The following is an 18,739-nucleotide window of genomic DNA, read 5'->3' as shown; positions in this document are numbered from 1 at the left end:
ATCGTTTTACTCGTCGGGTCACGCATGATCGTTATTTCCCCGAAACCTCTTCCTCGTCGATAATTCGTTCGAGATCTGAAACGGATATCGATATGTACGTAACTACGTAACTGGATGACCGAATCTATTTGCGATTGTCGTCGCGACGATGCAATCGGCGTGTGACAACGATAAGAATCGGCAGTAAAGTGAAGATTAGCGTAAGGGGGAAAGGTGTCAGATTCCGGAAAGGTAGAAAATTAAGTCGCTGTTTATCCGACGAGTAATAAAAGAAACCGCCAAAGAAAGACGTAGTGTAATAAATGGCAGAGGTATATAAGTACTCGCACGAGCTAAGAGGTTTTATTAAAAAATACTTAAGTGCCGTTTTAGGAGCGGTGAATAAATGATGCGCCGCGAGATAGAGGTAGAAGAATGGACATGTAGAGCCGAGAGAAAGAGGGAAGCAGGAGGGTGGAGAGGGAGACTAATTCGACGGTATAACGAAGTCGACGGTAATCCATGCACGGACAATTTCATTTCTGCCGTCGTGAACCCTCTTTCTATCCCGCACCCCCTTTTCCTCCGGCATCTCCTCCACCACCTCTACCGCCTCCTCCTCCTGGTCCGCTGTTTCCCACTCTTTTCTCTTTCTCTCTCTTTTCTTCCATCGTTTTATCTCTGCCTCTCGGCACGGTCGGAGCCTGCGCGGTAACTTTTTTGATAAACTGTTTTCCGCGTTTTTCGCCGGTGGATGTAAATTAAATCCTCCATGGAGGCCGGAGGAGGCTTGCATCTCTCCCAGCTGCCCCAGGATCCAACTGCCACCTCCCTCGTTCCGTGCCTATGCCGCACGGCTTGCAGTACCCCGGTCCACCAGCCATCACGGTGAATACAAAGCCGATTAGGGCGGGATACCGGCTACATTATCATTTCACGTTTTTCGTGCGGAGCACAAAAACGAGAAGAGTCTCCGGGCAACGAGCGCCCGGTATCTCGACGACTGACGCGCGAGCACGCCAGATCCTGCGCGTACTCAGCGCAGGAGAGGATGGACGTAGACGAATGCGCGCGTTTTTCCGTGGAAATCCTTCGAACATGGATAGCAAATAACGCTCGATAACCGGACCGCGTGACGCGACTACCGAGACACGCGGAATAACGAATTACCCTACCCGTGATTTAAAACTCGAGTAGACTTCCTCCGGATGTTAGGATCGTACAGTCGAGATATCCGATTTAATTATGTTTTTAAGAGAATCGAAAAAAATTGCGAGAGAATTCAAGGGATTTTGTGTACACCTACTTTTGCGGATATTTCCCAGATTTTTGAAGTACCATGTATGGCGGCAACTTTTTTATGTTACAATACTTATTCCTTGGTAGAAAAAAATCAATTAACGAATTACATCGTAGTAAATTATATCATCTAAATTCTTTCTATTCTACGATTTACATACCTTGTTAAGCTTATAACGCAATCTAATATTTTTATATAATTGGTAAAATGAAATTAACACTTCAAAATTATAAAACCTAATTGTCTATGAAAGGATTTTCAAATTTTCTCTACGTAGTTATAACATAATAGATACTTCTTTGGTATAGCAATATTTATATATTTCTAACAATATGTAGGTATAATATTTTTCCCATTGCTTTCGCAAACACGTGTTTGCAATATGATTGACTACGATATTTTCGATAGATCGGAATGCGCGAACGCGCTAAGTACAACCACTTTAAGAAACGGTTAAACGCGGTATTATATCGAAAGTGGCCCCGCACTTGTCTTAACGATCTCGCGCTAGGATTAATTCGCTTAAAAACACATACAGGTCCTTTTTTCGTGGCGGTCGCGTTAGTAGTCAGCCTTAGTTCTAAAAGTTCCTCTCTCTTCTAACCGCGTCTGAAAAGCACGCGACTGCCTGTTCCACGGAAAACAATTACGTCGGAGTGGTGGTAGTATTTAAACGTGTAGAGAGAAAGAAGAACGCGAAGGGGTTCAAGGAGTGGAATCAGTGTCGCGAGAAAACCGAGGCCGTCTCGTTAATGACTCCACTAGTCTCGTCTTAAGGCAAGAAAAGAAGATATTCGTGTCAGTTGGCCTCTCCCGGCCGCAAACGAAACAAAAGGGATCGCAAAGGAGAACGATCAATATTTAGTTAGACCGGGACGCGGTCAATATCGTATTTTAATTCCGTGGCGTCTCTTTTATCTGTATATATGTGTGTAGGATGTGGTGGGTATGCGTGTGTCAACGATGGCGAAGGCGATCACAGCGCACGGTTTGCAAAGAAACAAACCGAAAAAGGAGGAGAAAGGGATAAGCGAAAGAAAGAGAGGAAAGAAAAAGAAGATAAAAAGTAAGCACTCGCATTTAGAAACGGCACATTCATCGTGGACGATGAATTTTCTAGGTCTCCTTGCTCGTGCAAGCTCGGCCGCTCGCTTGCACTTGCTAGCTAAGTAATGCATCGGCAAGTAGCGCAACCGGAGCAAAGCCGCCGAGAGCGAACTAGGCAGCGTGCCAAGTGTTTCCTTCGCGGATCGGCCAACTATTTCCGATATTTCTTAGGTAGAGGGGCTGATATTGTACGGTAGCCGGCAGATGTTTCGGCGTAATTTGCGCCCGACAGGAATGCACTCGGTGAACAATAGAAATACGGATAACGAGCCCTCGGACCTAGCTCATACGGCCCGGACAATAAAATTCTTTAGAACGTCACAAGCATTTTTCTCGAGGTATTAAATACCCCCGGAATGACAAGACTCCGAGACTTTACGTAATCAGGCCACCGTGCAATATCCTGTTCAGTATCATCGACCTCGCGGATCTAATCAATCGTCCTACCTACTTCGTTTCCTCTCATTCGCATCGATACGGGTTATCTGGTAAAAAAAAAAAACCGAATCATAATTGGACCATTCTACTACAAATATCGTTGTTTTTCTCTCGATCCTCCAAATTAATCGAATCTGGAGAATGATCGACGAGAACATGTACGGGAACGTTAACATCTTCTGAACTTTAATCTGGTCGAAATCGTGGGTCGAAATCATCGAGTGTCTTTGAAGTCGCAACATCTTACGAAAGACGAGGATCTCACGAGATCTTTCGGCGCAATATCCTCGCTGGCAGGGTCAATGAACCAGTTCGTTCTACCAACAAGAAGAAAGATGACTGCCCAAGGGGGCATCGTGAGTTTGGAGGAGGGAGAAGGTGGTAGGGAAAAGAATCTTTGGCAGGGAGTGTACCGTACTCATGCTGCAAGTAGCAGCTCATAGCGACGGATTAGCCTTGCAGTGGCGATGCTTACATCCCCTATAAAGTCCCCTGGCATCACCCTCCGCCACCCCCTTCTCCCCCCTGCTCCTCTTCCTTTTCTCTCCCCGCGCAGAGGCTCGCTCCCATCGAAACCCCGTCAGCTAGCCCCCGCCTCCTTCGTTGTTCCTCCCGCGATAACCCTGCGGCCACCGCATTGTCTGCCGCCCAGCCAATACCCGTCGTGTTTCTCGTACTTGTGTTCATTATCAAAAAATTCGAAAAGGAATGATGCTGCTGCTGCCACGGCTGCCGCCTGACTGGTTGCCTGCTGCAACGCCAGCAGGAACCCCTTATGTTACGGCACTGACATATCGCGAGGGTGGTAAGCTCGTTCGCTCTCTTCCTCGTCTGTCTGATCAGGACTTCTATTTTTTCTGATCGTTCGCGGGGGCGAATTGCGCGGCGAAGGTGTTGTCAGAAGGGGGGTTGGTTTCCACCGTTTAGAATATCGAGATTCTTCTTTTTCCTTACCGAGGATCGATCGATTTTAATACGCGTTTGTTACGATATCAAACGACATTCAGACGATAGCGGAACAGAAATGGAATCGATGAAGATCGCATTAATAAAAATTCAACATCGAACGGCATAAACGAACGACTTCACTTCGTTTCATCCTCGTTCAGCCGGCGTTTCTCTTGGATTATCAGTACGAACGACGAGAGGAAAAACGAGAAAGAAGAAGCGGGAGCTTCTGCTTGTTTGCTGGTATATAGCATTGGAGTTTCAAAGATGACTCCGGAGTCGTGTACTCGGCAACAAAGGGGTAATCCCTGCGGAAGCCAGGTGACGGGGCGCGGAGAGGGCGGCGAAGGGTCGGCAGTGCGTGAAAACCGCGAAGAAAACCGAATAAGAAGAGAAATAACGTTAACCGGAAGTTTACGGCGCTTCGGGTAACTCGTTGCTAGTCTGACTTCCGGAGAGCAGGGAAAGAAAAGGGTGAAGAGAGGGACAGAGAAATGGAAATAGACAGAGAGAGAAAGAGAGAGAGAGAGAGAGGGAGGGAGAGCAGAGGGTGTTGGATTGTTGGCGGGTGGCAAGGTGGATGCGGGGGTTGGCGGTAATACCGAGCGGCGGAAGAGAGAAGAAGAATGCAAACCAAGACAGAGATTTCGCTGCCGGCTGGTTGTGAACGGAGTGTAGAAGGAGGGTGTAAGAGGAGATGGAGGAGGCAGCTAACGGTCGAGGAAGGCGAGAGAGGGTTGAAGGAGGTCGTGGTGTGGGCGGGCTGGCTGAGCGCGCGAAAGAGAGAAAGAAGGTGGCAGCAGTGCCTAGGTAGCGAAGGCGTACGGGCGAGAGAGAGCCAAGCGCCACTAATTAGTGCCAAGAACGTAATTAAGTAATTTTTAATTAAGTGACTGCCGTTTACGCGCACAACCACCACGTACGAGGTAAGCTGACTGGATGCAGGGTGCTTCATCCCGGCTGCATCGCCGTAAGCCGGATTACCCTTCTTCCGAAAAATTCGCTTCCTCGCGGGAATTCGGGCTATAACCGACGAGTTTCACTTACTCTGCGAAGATACTTGCCCGCGGTGTGCGTAAATGTGGAGAACGATCGTTCGATCGAGAATATCGGATACTCGCAATTCGTACGTTGGAATTAAAAAAAAAAAAAAAAAGAATGAAAGCGGATGGATCATTTGCGTTTCAAAGATGCGCAAACAATGCGTGCGTGTTCGTACATTTGCAAAGATACGTACGTGTACGATACAAACGACTCGACAAAGTCGCGTGAACGTAGCAATTAAAGAACCGATCGATTCGGCAAATAATAAAATCGCTCGCGCGATGAACCGAGGCTGATTATTTGGTGGAGGAATGAGGCACCCTGACCACCTCAGTAAGGAAGTAAAAGTCTGGTGGTTAGGGTAGGTCGGTATTGTAGGTACCTGTCTACAGAAGGCCAGCGTCAGCAACGGTGGTGGTAGAGGCAGCACAGCGGTAGCAAGTAGCGGTACCCAAAGAGTTGCCACTCCATTGTGCCGTACACTGAGTTTTTAATTAAGGAGCTGGCGCGAATTTCTCGAGATCTCGCTCGACTACCTATATAACTCGTTCGCTCGTGGTTCGCCATTACGTCCGTGCGTGTACGTCTTTGGCAGACGGCCGCGTGCAGGACGCGCGTGCATCTGTGTAGCACAGAGACACGAAAGAGAACACGAGGAACGAAAGAGGGCTCCTTTGTGAACTTCAAGGGCCTTGCGGCGGCCGAAGAGATCACCGGCGTCTTCTTCTTTTCCATTCCTTCGTTTTCTACCCTTCGGAGAAGCAGGTATAGCCGTCAGCAAGGCCGCGGCCCGAAAGTCAAAGACCAAAGTTTCCTTCTTTTCATTAGAGGGTCCTGGCTACGGAACTGCCACGATACATTCTCTCCCGTCTCTTCCTACCCCTTTCTTTTCCTACCGCCACCCCCTCCGTCATCGTCTTCTCCTTTCCCTCCCTTTTCTACTCCTACCACTTCTTACTGTTGCTGCTGTTTCTGCCACCCCCGACTCTTTCTCGTGTTCGATGTATTACCTCTGGCCCTAGACCACCTTTCTCTCTCCCTCTCTCCTTCTCTCTGCTTCTCTACGCTTTGGCTTTTGTCTCAAAGAATTCGTACTTGCTCATTTCGACCAGAATCCTTTCTTCCTCTCGACGACCGGACTCTCCTGCATGCGAAATGAGAAGGAAATCCAGAGAGGACTTTGCACAGAAGCAAATCGGAATCCTCGGGGAAAAGAGACGGAGCCGAAGCTTCCGATGTCAACGATCTCGAAGACATGCTTCGTTTTTCTCGGAGAAGTCAGACGCTCGCATCGTCGTTTCGTTTCTTGCTACGAATCAACGTTGCTTGAACTCGAGTGAGAACGACAGAAAAATAAAAAAAAAAAAAGACGAAAGACATAGGAGAGAGGGGAAACGACACACAATGAAGCGAACCTGGAAACAAGCGTTTTAAAAATTAAGGCCTCTATACTAGAACTTCTTCCCCGCGGTAAACCGCAACGTGTTCCATGTAAAAAATAAGCGAAATCTCGTCTTGCTCGGAAACTCAACGAACCAGGAAACGAGCCCAATTACAAGCATCGTGCGGTACACTGTTACATACATATACCGCGCACATGTCGCGTGTCCAAAAACCATAGCGACCAGCGGGAAAGGACGAAGAAGAGAAAGGAAGGCTCGTGAAACAACGAGACCAGCAAGCAGGAAGCAGCCAACGAATTGAAAGAAGAACACGCCGGAAGAAGAGTCGGATGGGGATACATAGGTGGAAGTAGAAAAGATTACGAGAGCATAGTAATTACAAGGCTCGTGTTCCTCCGGCTCTATCCCGTAGCTCGGGATACAGAGAACAGGCCACTACCTACGAACGTAAGCACGCGTTCGCTTCGCCTCCTGCACGTTACCTACGAACGTTTGCATACGACGTACGGATTTCCATCTTTCTCTCTCTTCTCTGTCACAGTTGCTCCCGGTGTGTCTACTACCTCAAGGCTCGAATTTTCTCCGACTACCCACCCTCTTTCTCTTCCCTCGGTTGCAGCCAGCTTATTCCTCACAATAAGAGAAAACCGGGGCTCGGTCGTCATCGTTCGCGTATGGGTGCACACGCGTACATACGTGCAAGAGCACGCGTGACGACGCTCGTGTCTAGCTTTCTCGCTAAATGGCCCTCGCCTGCTCTCGCCTGTTTACCACGCAGCCGCCCACGCACGCCTTCTACCGCCAACCTATCCCTCGACTCCATCCACCGTCAGCCCTATGTCTCGCACTTCTCTCCTTCTACGAAGCATGCACAATCTTGTGGGATTAAAACACAAGCCGCCGCGCACGCCGAGGAGCAGCGAACACTCGCGCGGTCCCGCGCCTCCAGGTTTCCTACAGTCTCTCGGCCCGTTTGTAGTCGTCAAGATTTCGGCGAACACACGGATTACCGCTTTTTCGCCTTTAATTTCAATTTTCTGCCGCTTATTGTCCCTTTGTCGTTCGCACGTGTTCCATTTCGTATTACATGTCGATCATTGTGACAAATTTTTGGTTGTCATAGTTTCGGGAGCGATTTTTTCAATATAGAAGTACGTTGTATTTGTTGAATATCATAATTAGACCGCAAACGTTGAGGCAATTTATGAAAAATAGGTATTTTCAAGATATTCTAATGCGCATTTATCATAGATATTACGTCGCTCGGAAAATTCGTAGTAAAAGTTAAGACAGATTGGAATGAAAAGATAGTTAAGAATTAAACATTGTGCCATCTGTAATTTTATGAAATATAAATAGACATTTATGCATGTAGGGTTTGAAATGTCTTTTTTAAGTTTGTTTTCTGTTTAGTATAATTATTTGAAAGCTGCTCTTATTGAAGAGGTATTCGTTTCTTTTTTAATTTGTAAAACGATATCGACGTTTCATGAGAGTAGAAATCTGTAATTGGCTTAATTTCTTTTCCGATCGTATTTTAAATAGCTGAGAATCGAAGATTAACTCCACAAACTAGCTATCCAAAGAAAATCGTGTCTTTCTATAATTGATAGAATCCGCGCAAATGAAAATCCTCGCATATTATTATCAACATGAACGTGATCGAATAGCTGTCCGCTTAATTTTACTTTTTCTCTAAATAAGAAACGACGTACACTCAAACCGTGGTGATCATATTAAAGACAGGAAACACGATAATAATGAAAAAAAGCTGTGATTTCGTATCGGCTAATTCATCAACGATCCATCGATTGTAATCATTTTCCGTTGAAAAAGATTTTATGCGATCTAAGGACGCTAAAACGAGAAAACAACCATTATGTCGACCGTCCACGTTGAGAAACGTTTTTGCTGCCGAGTAATCTGCTTCGATCAAACCTGCTCGAAAAAAGCGGGAAAAAGAAACGGAAAATCAGTCAAGAGAAATATCATAAAAATAACAACTAAAATCTCTTAACTTATTTGAATGAAAATAATAAAATACAAAACTTGCGGCAATTCTCAATATGACCGATAAAATTATTTTAACCTACAGTTTTTTACATTCCAAATAAATAATCCGATTTTCTCTTTAACGGTAGAATCAAGAACTATCGAAGAACATCGCGGTTTGCAGAAATAGCGTGGAGGCGAAGGAAAGTGGTCGCTAACGACCGGTCACGTGCTCGTGTCCGGCAGATAGGGGTTGGAAAAGGAAATTCCTGTTTAGAAAATTACCGCGTCATTACCCTAACCATCGTGGTCAGCGGGGACAGGGTGGAGAACCGACTGGCAATGTCCACAGCAAAGTAGATCGTCGGTTGATAAGGACGAGGCGAAGGAGAAATTAGAAAGAGAGACGCGAACAGGCACCCTCGTTGAAGAATTATCGAGGATTTCGAGACGATAAGCAACCCCTCGAAAGCGTGACTGGGTAAATTCATCGTCGACTTCATTATTCGACTGCTCGAGAGCTTTCGATTCTTCGTTTACAACGAACACTTCCTCTTCTTATTACTTTACTCGCGTTCCAGACACTTTGCTAGCTTAATCGTTAACCCCCGCGTTTATGTTTATCCAGTTACGTTTTCGCGTCTTTTTTTTTCATAGACAGAACGTTGTCCTTTCGTCTGGATTTATCTCCGTCTGATCGTAACGATTGGAGTATTGTAAGAAGTTAACGAGCATGGAATTACTAATTTTGCCACGAGTTTTCACAACAGACTGTTCTAATAGGAATTTTAATAAGTATGTTTTATTTGTAAATTGTGAAGTATACGAAAACTGTTATCTGTGATTACATGTATACAATGCGTACACATACGTATATAATAAATAGAAAATTTTTCTTAGCAGATACCAAACAGATCTTTAAGTATCAATCGATAATTATTGATCAAGACATATTTGTTTAAAAAAGATATAAATGTAATATAGATCGTGCTCTACCATTGATATTAGCTTTCATTCAAATTAACGGACGTTTCCGAAGAAATCTGTTCCTCGATAATTCTAATTTCTTATTCTCTAAAGAAAAAATCATCTTTGTATAATATTATCGCGGTTTGACGTCAAATTTCCGAGGTACATCTTCTCGACGCGATCTATTTTTCACCCTTGCCTCCTACGAATTCTAAATTAGTTCGTAGCAAACGAAGCGATCGGTGAAAACATGGCAAAAAAATGTGAGTTCAGGGAAAAAAAGGTCTGCCGATATAAAAGAAACAAGAGGAGGAATCGCGGTGGCCTTTTATTCGCTACCGAGAAGTCGTGCGGCTCCACGCGACGCAGATCCATCGCGACGCCCCGTCTCTGTGTCGTGTACGAGCGTTGTCCATTATACGACATAAAATTCCTTCCATCCGTACGATAAGATCTCTCTGGCCGAGTCGCGTGTCCTACCGTGAGATCTGATAACGAACTAACCCGAGTCCGCGCGCATCTCACCCTTTCTTTCTCTCGTTCTGTCTACCCTCCTTTTTTCCTCCCTTATTTCGCGCACAAACAGACGAACGGAGGCAGAGATGCAGCCAGATATAGAGAAAGAGAGCTAGAGAGAGAGAGAGCGGGACACGAACGCGACACACGTTCGAGGCGCACACAGGCGTCGCAACACTGTCATCGACGACCCCAATCATCCCCCCCGGCAAGCTTCATCGAACGAAGGCTGTCAATATCGTCGTCGGTATAAGCAGATCCGATGATGTACGCTCGACGTCAACGAGTCTCCGTAAGATATCGGACGTGCTTTCGATTCGACGTGCGCGTGAGAAAATAGGGTGCGAAGAATCGCTTTGTGAAAGCTCGTCCCTCTCTTTCTCGCCTGATCTCCTTTCGCTCCTCGCCTCGCGCTTTCCACGACGCTCAACACCGGATCCTCTTTCTCCCCCTTAAGTCTTGTCGCTTCGGGACCGATTTTCTCGCCGCGCGAACGTCTAAAGGAAATATCCTTGTGCGTGTGGCGTTCGTGTCGCGAAACAGTTTATTAATTATTATTTTAATAATTAAAGTTGGAAATTTGAAATATTTCGTCAAATAGAATATATGATCGAATGCATATATGTGTGTTTGATTATGAGTTTCAAGCGTGATTGCTTTTTGATTATAATGTTCGAGGTGATTAATGAAAGACAGATTATCGCGTGTCGGTATTTAATTATTTAATAAAAAGGGTGTTGCATGCTTTTGGAGTATTGAAGAACGTCGTAGTTACATGACGCGTTTATTTCTTCTTTTTATCGTTGTAATATGAACAAATTACGATTCTCTGGATCAAAACGATTCTATCAAGCAGAAAGTTTAAGAAAATCTGCCGACTAAGTTTATATGTATTCGATTAAATTTGAAGAAAGGTTTCCGAACGATTGCAAAGTACGTAAAATTTCCATGCGTACTTCTTATCGATCGCATCGATCGATTCCTCGAACGTTCTCCTATTGTTGGTTCGATAAAGCCAAAAATTCATCACCTTGACAGCTTCTTATCTGAATCTTGCCTGTAATTCACTCGGGTCGTAAGCGATTCGATTGAACCAAGGGGTAGATCGATCGATCATAGCAACCCCTTAAATTGATTCGAACGTTCTTTTCCCCGATGAAAATCGGTCGAAGCTGACCGGGAAGATTGAAAAAGCGTGGACGATGGCAACGGAACACGACTCGGTTCTCGTGACAAAAGTATAACGTCGGCAGGGTGGCGAAGGGTGACGGGTGGTCGGAGTACACGTAGCAGCGTAGAATAATGTGGCGAAGCATTTCCGCATAGGAAGCCGTGCATTAGGCTATCAGATCGAGCACGCTCGACAACGACTGCCGTAGAGCCAGGAGGAAAAAGTGTCCGGGGTAAACCCTTACGTGATTAGTCGTCAAAGGAGAGGGTTCGTAGGGTGAAAGTGTGCCTAATGAGCCGCGAGATTGGCACCTTCGTGTCGTCCTTTAATCGCCATTTTACGGGAAACTTGTACGAAACTAATATGCAAGGATTATCAAGAGGAAAGTTGTCAATTTCTCCCTTTTACGATCGTTAGGGTGGCCGTCGGGGTAGACGCGGTAATTATTTATGGACACGGCCAGGCTAGAAACATTGAGATTATAACCGGCACCGTCCGAAGGGTGGATCTTTTTTCCCTCGCGATTAATTCTCTCCATCAACCGCAATAGTTTATCTGTCGCGGACGGTCCGCCTCGAACGCGTTAATTTTATCACCCGACTTCGGGTTAATTGCACATCGTCGTTGGCTCGCGTTCCCCTCCGACCCGTTTCAGAAGACGGTTTCGATCTTTCGATCGTTTCGTTGCGTCGTTGATTATCGTTGAAGTCGAGAACGAAGGAAAAAAGAGAAAGAAGAAAGGAGTTTGCGGTTCAAGATCGAGATCCCCTTTGATTTTCGCGAACATCGCGTAGGACGAAATTCGACGAGCTAAAGAAACAACAAGGGGTGAACGGAGAAATATAGCTATCGGTTTCGTCGATCGTCGTTGAAAGAGATTCCGAAAGAACCCTTGTCGTGTTTCGCTCGTTCCTCGTCTGGTTCGTCATCGGGAATAGTAGCTGCATGAGACAGCGAAGAAGAAAAAGGAAAGAACGAGGTTGGGGAGGTACATAGGTTGAAGAAGAGAGACCAAAGACCCCTCCGGCCCCGACACGACGAAATGTACCGAAATATATTCAGTCGGTAATTAGCTTTGTGCTTAACGGCGGAAGCCGACCTCCGATGCAATTTTTACTGGACGTTTGAAACTTTTGCAAACACACTCCGTTCCTGCCCGTTCTCTCTTATCAACCACTCTAGCCGATTCTCTTTTTCGCTGCCTTCGATGAAAATGTTTCGGGTGAACGAAACAGGGCCACGAGGGGATGAGATCGCAGGGGTGCGGAACACAAGAGCATAGGCACGAGAAACAACTTCCTCGGTACAACTGCGATTCGCCATTCGTCGTGCCCTTCGCTTTACTTTTTTTATTTCACAGTCGACAAACGCGACGACGACTCGCTTTTTCCTTTTTTTTCGTATGTTTTTGGTATTCCGAATTTCGTCGCTTCGTTTTCTGATCAGTGACTCGCGATAGATCACAGATGATTCCGGAATTACGTTCGTGGTTTCGGCGAACAGGCATTTGACCGCACACGTCGTTTTTACGGAATAAAATTTCGAACAACTTTTTTTTTCGCTCATTTTCCCCGACGGAATTTTAAGTGTACCCTTTCCTCATTTCCATGGGACTAGCTTTTTTAATGGACCTTTTCCTGCGTTAATTAAATTTCGCGGCCGGTCTCCCCCGTTCGCTCGAGTGCCTCGAATATTTCGTACGAGATCGACGAAACGATGCGCGATGATGGACATTGAATTTCGATGATGAAATTGATTGCCACGTATTTTAAAGCGTATAGCCTGCGTGAACATTTTCATTGCTGATTTCAATGGAATTCAACGATTCACGATCACCCGTGTAAGAGACAATTTATTCACGTTTTGTTTCACGTGTGACAGTTGAATTCGTAATCACTGGTAATAAATAAAATCGTAACATAATCTTTAGACGTTCTACCAGATTAGAGTCATTTTCTGGATTGATATTATCGAATCTTGCGATAAACGCAATTAGCAGCGTTTATCGTATAAATTACAGAATATAAACTTGTTCGACTTAAAGTTAAGACACGAGTCATATTATATTAGTTGAAGATTACAGCATACGAATTTTGTTATTAAAAGAACTGAATTTTATAATAATTTTACTAAAAATATAAAAATACTTGCGATGATTATAAGACAAAAATTTATCATAGATCATTTCACCCATAATTATTGAATCTCATAAAAAATAATCTAGTGTCCGAATACTCCTGAACGATAGTGTAATTCTAAATCCCTCACCCTCGAATAAGTCACGAAACGAGCAAGCAACCCTCCCTTCAGGAATAGAGCCGCAAACGCGTTGAATGTCGGAGGTCGAGCGAAAACTTATGGTCTCCAAGAGGATGGGCGTCTCTCGCGATAAGAAAGCGGCAATAATGTAGGGACACGGGCACGCGTTTCTCGACCGCCTTATATCTCGGATCTGTACTGTACTCAGCCTAATTATAATCAGCCTAATGCCTGCTGTGGCCGGTACGCGCCGGTACCCGCGCTGACTCCTACGCTCTTCATACCTGGCCGCAATGTAGCCGCTGTTACTTATTCCCGACCGAAGAGAGGGTAATTAAGATTCGGACACACCCATCGTGACTCTCGTCTCTTGGGCTCTGACCGCTTCTACACAGGGAGTGGTCGATCACTTGAAAAGCTCGTTCTCGTTTGCATACACGGAACAGGACTCGCGTACCTCAAACATCTTCCACGATCGCGTTTCTTTTCCCGACTGCGACACGGAAACTCTAGCTAGGGAGTGGCAACACGATGTCAATCGAGAACGATGTTCCTCGTTGATTCCCGGATTTGCGAGTTCCAAGACGACGATATCTCATATCGACGATCGGCCCTTACAGCAGAGTCGTTCTTGTCGTCGGGGAATGTTATGCAAATTCATTCGCTACCGATGATCGGCACTCTCTTTTGGTAAATAACGAGCATGCAATCGTTGATCGAAGGATCGTTCCCGTACATTATCTTTGAGGCTCGAATGAAAATTTGTTCATTTCTTCTTACATACGATAGTATTATTTTTTATGACTTCGGTATATTTTAAATAAACGTTCAAATCGTCTATGTTATCGCGTAACAAATTTATATGATTCATGTACGTGCAAATTAATCCAACTACGATTAAGAGTCCATTCTTACGTAACGTATGTAAGATCCTTAATCGATGTTCGTAATTCGTTAAATTTCTATATTGGTAAATCTGAACATGCACGTGTTAAAACGCACGAAGAAGATATCGTGGTTATACAATGTCTCAGCGTCATATGCTACGGAATCTTAACCGTTACTCGAACTTTGGAACAATCCTTCGACTTCCGTGGTTAACCGTAAATTCTCGATACAATGTCGCTGTACTCACCGGAAGTTGGAGAACCACTTGACCAGCTGCGCTGTGTTGTTCTTATTGAACCTGATGTCGGGGAAGTACATCTTGAGGATGGACGAGGACGGGTACCTGACCCAGAAGAACATCAGCTTCGCCTTCCTCAGATGTATCGGTGTCAGCATTGACGAGTTCACCGTGGTTAAGGAAATACTCTTTTGCTTGTCAAACGACCATTGAAATGAATTTTTAACATGTTTCGAACATATTTCGTTGATTCTATCACAATTCGTGTCCTATCTCTCTATCAAGAGAAAGGAAGAGGCATGGATTTTGATAAAGGCGTAAGTAATGTCGTCGATCCGAAGAATGGACGTTCTGTACGGCAATCTGTTCCTATGTACGCAAATATCTCAAACTTAATCGTGTTTCCTTCGTATCAAATTGGATTAGAAATCGTACAAGCTGTGGATGTCGCGAGGGTAGTAGGGCTCGAACGTTCTCACCGAGGTTGACCCACGATTGGCCGTATCCTCAACGGAAGCCTTACCGACTCCTTATCGGTAATAGGATCTCTTCATGTGGTTTCATCGCATTCTTATTTGGTTAATCCGTGTGTTCGATCTGCCGCAGTTCGTCCATGCCTTAAGGCACGCTTCTCGAAGAAATCCATCCCCTATCGAACAAACCGAAAATTCGTCTCTTGTTTGTTCCTTAACCGAGACGAGTACAATTGAAAGTTAATGCGAATAAATTCATCGTCAAAGACATTATCAGCGAAGACAGCCCTATAACGAACTTGTTTCTTACTATCAGGTGAAATTTGTGCAACGTTTTTCTCGGATACTCGATCCGCTGAAAGCCATCTAATTCCGCGAGGAGACGGGAAAAGCGCGGAACGTTTACAATTTTCACGGACGTCTATCGTCATTGGTGTTACCGTCAGCGTGCGAACTCTCAGCGTGTACAAGCGAAGTCGTTCCGTTCACGAGCGAACGAGTCGACAAGTGTAGCCGTACGCATCAAACGTGCACGCGTGGTGCGCGTCGCATTTTGCGCTTGCGGTAACGTCGATGAGCGATAACGAGATGCCAGACAGTAATAAGGGTTATTCCGGCGTGTAGCCACCCCTGGATTAGTCGAGCTGGTCCTCTCAACGCGCGGCCCGCACCTACGTGTCTCGTGCTTATTATGCTATGTAATCGGCACACCTCGAACACTGAAAAGGAAAGACGGGGAAAGAAAGCCAGCGATATAGCGTTTATAGGTACATGTTGTCGAGGTGGATGACGATTAAGTCACCGGTGATTTTTGATCGACGGAAGAACCACGTGAGATCATGAAATCGTTTTTCAATAGGCGCAGAAACCTGTGATTTGATTTTAACGAATCGTTCCAGTGGGATACATCGAAAAAATATAAAAACGAATATGATGGAAAGAAGATCTATGAATACAAAGGAAATTATCGATATAACGTCATTACGCTATCGTATCGAATGGAAGAAACTGTCTTAAAATTATTTACAATTACTCGAATTCAGGCATTCTTGCCAGTTTCGCACATCACCTACTACCATGAACATATACGTTACGTTAATTTTTTATAGAAGAAAATTCGATAATCGACAATTTCTTTGCCAAGCCTGTATACCGAAACGTTTGTCTACCCTATCGTCGCACTCACCAGCCCCGGCGATGAGCGTTCACCAACGTTCACCAACACGTTCGGCCGTGAACGTAGCTCGCCCAAGAAAGTCGAGCAGCGTGAAAAGCATATTTGGATACGTCGAAGGCCGGTAGGAACAGCAACAGACAAGGGTGAATCCAGAGGCGAGTGGTGAACAGCAGGTTGCGCCGCGGTCATGCGCTCGACCTACCCCAAGAGGAGGGAGTGAAAAAAATGCGCCATTGATTTTACATCAAAGGCCGACTAAAAAGGCGGCAAAGAACGCCGCGCTGCCGATCGAACGACCCGGACCAACACACGCCGATGCAGTTCTAGCGACGTTGCATCGTTGCCGACGCGTTTACCGCACGCCCCCGCGCGACTTCTTTTTTTCCTGGTTAACGCGAGGTCCCTTCGATATATTTGCCAGTGCTTTCGGTAAGTGTGAGAGCAGCAATGGCCACAGCGAGGAGCTACCTTACCCGGCTGGGTCATGCGTGATAATCTAGCTGCTGAACTTTTCGCGCCTGTTGATCACGCTTTCAGACGATCGTAGAGAACGATGTGTCTTAACTTCGTCCGTTCGCCGGCTATTTTTACGAAGTCAAAGCGTACTACGAGGTCACCGATGCCTCCCCGCTCTGTAGATGCGTACATCTCTGGATGTTTTGCGTGACCGGTTTTCCATCGAAGGGAACGCGTCCAAGTGTTCTTTTCTTATCCTTCGTCGAGCGCGTGACACTACGAGCGTCGATGATCGATGGAACAGAGAAACGGCAGAAAGAAGACAAAGAGAAAACGAAAGGATATTCGAAGAACATTTGCGAAGAACGATCGACTCGATTGGATAAAAGGCGGGAAAATGACGAGATATGCGAAAACCATATGGTTTAATTGACAATTCGATATTGGACGATCTAGCGTAAGGAATATAGTTGGAGGCAAGTTGACCCTGTAGAAATGGAGTTTCTACGGTGAATTCTCTCATACGGTCGGAGAAGTAGTAGAAGTGGCTTATCTACGATAAGTTGAGGAGACGTTAGCGAGGAGAAGTTGGCGGACCGCCTTCTCTCTCTCTTTCTCTCTCTCTCTCTCTCTCTCTCTCGCTCTCTCTTTCTCGTTTCCGCGGTTAAATTCCGAAATTGCGGGACAGATTATTGGCTTGCGAAGTTGGGTGAGTCTCGAGGCCGAGGGTGGGCCGAGTAGGCAAAGAACTTTCGACCTCGCGCGTTGTTGCCGGACAAACTCTACTCGTAGGTGCAGCCAACATTAGCCTAACTCCGTGGCAAACTAATCTAACATTCGTCTGAGCCTCCCCGTGGCCACCCACTCTTCCTTCTACTCTCTATCTGCCGATTTCCTTCTCCTTGTTGGCGGGTCTGCCTTTTTCTCTCGTAGAAATCCGCGTTGTTTTCCAAAGTTTCCAACCTCTCTCTCTCTCTCTCTCTCACGCGCCCGTGTTCCCTTCTACAGAGGCAAAGAAGAAAAAAGGTACACGGAGAAAAGAAACGAAAAAAACACATTCCTAAGCATCGTCATCAACTCTTTCGCCTTCCTACCACTTTTTGACGCTCGTTTTTTCGCTCGTCTCTTTATACAGCTCTTTAAAAGCGCGGTCCTGACCGTACGCTACTTGCCGATTTAATATCGAAAGTTCCGTCGTACTTTCTTTGGAGAACGTTCAGACTCGCTGTCCCTTCGCGATATTACCAGAGGTACAAAGTCGACGGAGATTCCGCGCGTGTTGTTGTTGCTCCAACAAACAGAGAGATATCCGTTTTCGAGCGGAAACTTCGACAGTTCGCTAACTATTACACAAATGGCCTACCCCTCGTGTTTGAGGCACGTCGTTCTGGACGTTCTCCAACTCTCGTCTACCAAAGGCATCGAGACGAACGTTTTTCTTTTTTTATTTGCTTTTCTGGTTTTCGTTCTTTCTTTTTCTTTCTCGACGACGTTGTATTAGAAAAGGATATTGTAGGCTGAATCCCGTCGTAACTGATGTCGTCGGAGTTGCAGTCGTTGGGCCGGTCGTTGCTGTCCATCCTGAGATGTCCATAGTCTGGACTGCCATGCTGGGCAGCCGCCAATAAGGCAGGATGCAATATAGATGGCGGATGGGGCAGTGGAGGCGAATCCCTGACATCTACACCTCCACCAGGAGGACTCGCGGGTAAGTGATGTGGCCCCGGAGGTGGTACCTGGCCTGGGTGACCCGCATGAGGGTTGAAGAACGGTGAATACGGCGAGAACACTTGACTTTCGTGAAGACTCGGGTTTGGTATCGCTACGCTGGTTGGCAGGGACACTGGCAGCATCGGTGGTGGCGGATGATACGATCTCGGTGGAGGCGGGGGCGGTGGACTTTCGCTGCCTCCTTGCGAACCGCCACCTTCCTGGGCCAGGATTCTCGACACCGTCCTCGGCGTCAGCCTCGTGTCCGTCACCTGTGGAGGGAAATACTAATTGATGCCTCGATTTTACCATTGTGCAATTCAGTCTCTTATCCTACTTAAAACTAATAAATATTCACTGACGAACGGAATTATGCTTTCTTTTTATGCTTGATGCTATTTTACATCAAGTATACAAAGTCAACGTTACCATTCATAATTTGGAAGTATTCGTCAGTGAAATTTAGTTTCTTATACTACTTAATATCAAATATGCAATGCATCGATGAATAAAATTACTGTCGTGAACTATAGATTTGACATATTCCTCGATGAAATTCAGTCTCTTGTTCTACGTTATATTAAGCATTCAATGATATCGACGAACAAAATTATTACAAATTTATAAATGCAAATTATAAATTTGAAATATGTATCGGTGAAATCCATTTC

General features: G+C 45.6%; 1 protein-coding gene across 2 annotated transcripts in view; it reads right to left on the bottom strand.

The window, feature by feature from the left end:
- Positions 1-18,739, bottom strand: part of LOC126871790 (homeobox protein prospero-like) — a 43,381-nt gene that overhangs the window by 20,961 nt on the left and 3,681 nt on the right. Inside the window, exons 2-3 of one of the 2 annotated variants that reach the window (XM_050631019.1) lie at positions 17,870-18,355; positions 14,262-14,416 (exon numbers count right to left, since the gene is read on the bottom strand). In XM_050631019.1, the coding sequence (XP_050486976.1) occupies positions 14,262-14,416; positions 17,870-18,355 (641 nt within the window). The remainder of the gene's footprint in view (positions 1-14,261; positions 14,417-17,869; positions 18,356-18,739) is intronic. The other variant, XM_050631020.1, reaches the window with a different exon arrangement.

This window comes from Bombus huntii, chromosome 12 (genome assembly GCF_024542735.1).
Source record: "Bombus huntii isolate Logan2020A chromosome 12, iyBomHunt1.1, whole genome shotgun sequence".
NCBI classification, from domain to species: domain Eukaryota; kingdom Metazoa; phylum Arthropoda; class Insecta; order Hymenoptera; family Apidae; genus Bombus; species Bombus huntii.
Note: the sequence above shows the minus strand (reverse complement) of the source record. Positions and strands in the feature narration are given on the sequence as shown.